Source organism: Lycium barbarum, chromosome 5 (assembly GCF_019175385.1).
Source record: "Lycium barbarum isolate Lr01 chromosome 5, ASM1917538v2, whole genome shotgun sequence".
In the NCBI taxonomy this organism is placed as follows: domain Eukaryota; kingdom Viridiplantae; phylum Streptophyta; class Magnoliopsida; order Solanales; family Solanaceae; genus Lycium; species Lycium barbarum.
Window position 1 is genome coordinate 128932317 of NC_083341.1, and position 3230 is coordinate 128935546.

At 32.5% G+C, this 3230-nt stretch overlaps 1 protein-coding gene across 3 annotated transcripts; it reads right to left on the reverse strand.

Moving 5' to 3' along the window:
- Nucleotides 1-820: 820 nt before the first annotated feature.
- Nucleotides 821-2666, reverse strand: LOC132642714 (transcription factor PRE6-like). Of its 3 annotated transcripts, none has more exons than XM_060359775.1 (3): nt 2483-2641; nt 2137-2260; nt 821-1201 (listed from the first exon to the last, which is right to left on the reverse strand). In XM_060359775.1, the coding sequence occupies exons 2-3, from the start codon at nt 2242-2244 to the stop codon at nt 1049-1051; spliced, it is 261 nt and encodes an 86-aa protein (XP_060215758.1). In that variant the 5' UTR covers nt 2245-2260; nt 2483-2641; the 3' UTR covers nt 821-1048. The 3 variants fall into 3 exon arrangements, with proteins under 3 accessions (XP_060215758.1, XP_060215757.1, XP_060215759.1); XM_060359776.1 differs by adding an exon at nt 1725-1771 and having other exon boundaries at nt 1063-1201; nt 2137-2666; XM_060359774.1 differs by having other exon boundaries at nt 2137-2640.
- Nucleotides 2667-3230: the final 564 nt, after the last annotated feature.

Here is a 3230-nt window from a genome sequence, read left to right on the forward strand (position 1 = left end):
TTTCACAGGAGGTACACCTGTTCTTTCATAAAATTAAATAATAAACATGAACGTATATGCTCTAGTATCCTATGTTATTAATCACTTAAAGCAAACTATAAATCTCTAAATTTCAAGAACTTATGTAGGCGTTTGGACTTTTGAGTTTTGACAACATTTGGTTGGAGAGGAAAGTAAACAATTTGAAGTTGAAGTTGAATTTGAGTTTGTACGTATTTGGACATGAATTTGCTTCGAAGACAACAATATTAAGATTTGAGATGAAATTATGAATTTCACTTGAAATACTTCTCAAACAAGTTTTAAAAAATTTAACCGGTATTTGCTAAACACTGAGCGATGAGCGTCAGTATTTGCAAGTACTCAAATACATTATTTATGACAAAAGCGTGAAACCATCAAGGGTGTAGTAAAATGTTTGTGTCTCGACCAGACTAACACAAAACCGCTTATGATGAATAAAACTTATAAACATGCATGTAAATGAAATTAATTATTCGATAATGTTCTTAATTAGTATTAAGTTATATAAATCAAACCAAGGTGAGTGTCTGCTTCAAGTGTATCTTAAGTCCATTAATTTCTCATAGTTATTTTTGAAAATATAAATTAAGCAAATAAATATATGCTCTTTCCTTAAACTTTTAGATTAGATGGCCAGTCACACAATTTAACAATTTGCATTGCTTATAAAGCTTAATAAACGAGAGAAAAAAATAATAACATGATACCGAACGATAAAATATCTTCAATACTTATATACTTTAAAAAAGGCTGATCATAGAAGGATCAGCTCTTAAAATGGATGGATGCAACAATACAACATAAGTAAAAACTATTCAAAATTGGAAAATCTAAGCAGAGAATTAAATAGATGTACCTCTTATTTTAATGTATAGCTCGCCAATGCTAGCTAGTCTAAGCATCGAGGGAAAAAAGAAGAGACAGTACTTTGACCTAGTGGCCAAAAACCCTAATTTAATAATAACTGCTGCATTTTAATATAGAAATTTTAATCAAGCAGAAGCTTAGCTAATTAATACTCCAGCTACATAAGTAAGCTTCTAATAATGGCAGCTTGAGCACTATCACTGTCAGTTGATTCCAAAAGCTGTGATAATCTTTCACTTAGTCCATCCATTTCTCTATGTAAATTTCTAATATAATTGCAAGTCTCCTGCAGCACTTTTGAAGCTGACACCTGTTTAAATTAATTAACAGAAAAAATGTTAGAAACTAACTGCAATATTTTTTTTAATCTAGCACAAATGTTGTAGCTTAAATAGGCAAAGGGTGCATGTATAGGTGACATTAATCGACCGAGAAACTCTATATAGGAGGTGTGGGGTTGCTAACTTGTGTAGTGGAACAATTAATTCCATTGTAGAATCTCAAAATAAATAAATAAATAAATAATAATAATAATAAAGAAAGATGAAACTAAGGATATTATGTAGCTATCATACATCAAGAGTGTAACATTTAATTTGTGAAATTCTTTACGGGGGAGCAACATCTTATTTTCTTCACATGAACTTCCGAATCGTAGAAACATTTAGAAGGCTCCGCATCATCTTGTTGGTAGTCAAAAGCCTATATTGGTATTTCGATAGGTCAAGCAAGTCTCCTGACAAGCGTGTCGGCTATTGACTTCTTCCTATATCCCTGTTCGAGAAAGCTATTGATTGTAGTCTATCAAACACAGTTCAGACACATATCCTCACTTTATGTTAGTTGATTTTTGCGCTCTTTCTTTCCATGTGAGATGATCCTGAAGAAATGAAGAAATAAAGAAATACGTCAAAGCACAAGTACATTTTGCCTTATAATTAATGAGGGCTTGTGGGCTGACTAATGGGGATGAAAATGTCACCGTCAAACTTATCTCTAAAAGGAGCAGTAAGGCCACACAAAATATGGAAATTATTGCTTTCATATATTTGCACCCACACACATATATACATAGCAAAGAAAAAACAAAGATAAGAAAACGACCAAACATATAGTAGTAAAAATAAGTAATTAAAAGGAGATGAATTTAAGAAAACGACCAAACATATAGTAGTAAAAATAAGTAATTAAAAGGAGATGAATTTACGTTATGTACACTAGTGTAAATAATTTTTTTCACAATACCTTGTCAGAGCGCCTATTGCCAATTTCAGGAATAAGTTGTTGCAACTTGGAAACGAGATCAGCAATCTGATCATCACTTATTCTGGAACGTGATCTTCTGCTTGACATTATATTGTCAGTGAAACTAAGAGAAAGGAAATTAATCAAAATTCAAGAAAGAACAAAAGGCCAGAGAGAGAGAGAGATGTAGTTAAGTGAGTTGTCAGATAGAATCTTGAATATGAATTGATAAGTGTATGAGTTTTTTGTGGGAGGGGAGTTTAAAAAGAAAGCGAAGAAGAGAGAAGAGACAAGTTATGGACAGAGAGATAAGGGAGCCATGAAGAAGAAATTAAAAAACACTTACGGAAGGAGTGTTGTGAACAAGACAAGTGCATGGGAGAAAGCAGTGGGCTATTCTTGTTTTTAAATAGAGAATAGTTTCAAAGTGAGAGAGAAATCAATCTCATTTTAAGCATATATAGCAAGTTCAGGATTTGAATTTAATGAGCTCCACGTTTAAAGTTCATGAAAATTATGCGTTCAATAGTTAATATTTATTGAAATTTTGATAGATCTTTTTCATATATAACTATAAGCTATATACACCACTGGTTAAAGATGTAGGAGATGCGGCCCACACGTAACGTGAGTAGAAGAAAATTTATAGAGTTTAATTTATAACACAAAGTATTATAACATTCACAATAGGGATAGTGAAGGGACGGCACACAAACGCGGTGCAAGGTGAGTTTGATCTTGTGCGGAGCGGGCCAGGGCTAGTTGTGAAAAAAATTGCTATGTTGTGCGGTGTAGAGCGAGTTAATTTTTTTTAGAATAAGCCCCAATCTACCCACTACTAAAAAAATTTTATTTTTCCATTAAAAAATATTTAATGGCTATTTTCTACTGAATATCGGTGGAAAAAATCTAAATAGTAGTGTTTTCATACTGAAAAAGTAGAAAATTTTTCTCAGCGTTTCAATGGGAACCTGTTTCCCATCACGCGTTTTCCTAGTGAGCTGGTAAGGTGGGAATAAAGTGGAAAAATCATGTTTTATAAAGCAAATTTCCATTGAATGGCGGTGGGAAACCTTTGTTTCTAATAGTGACAC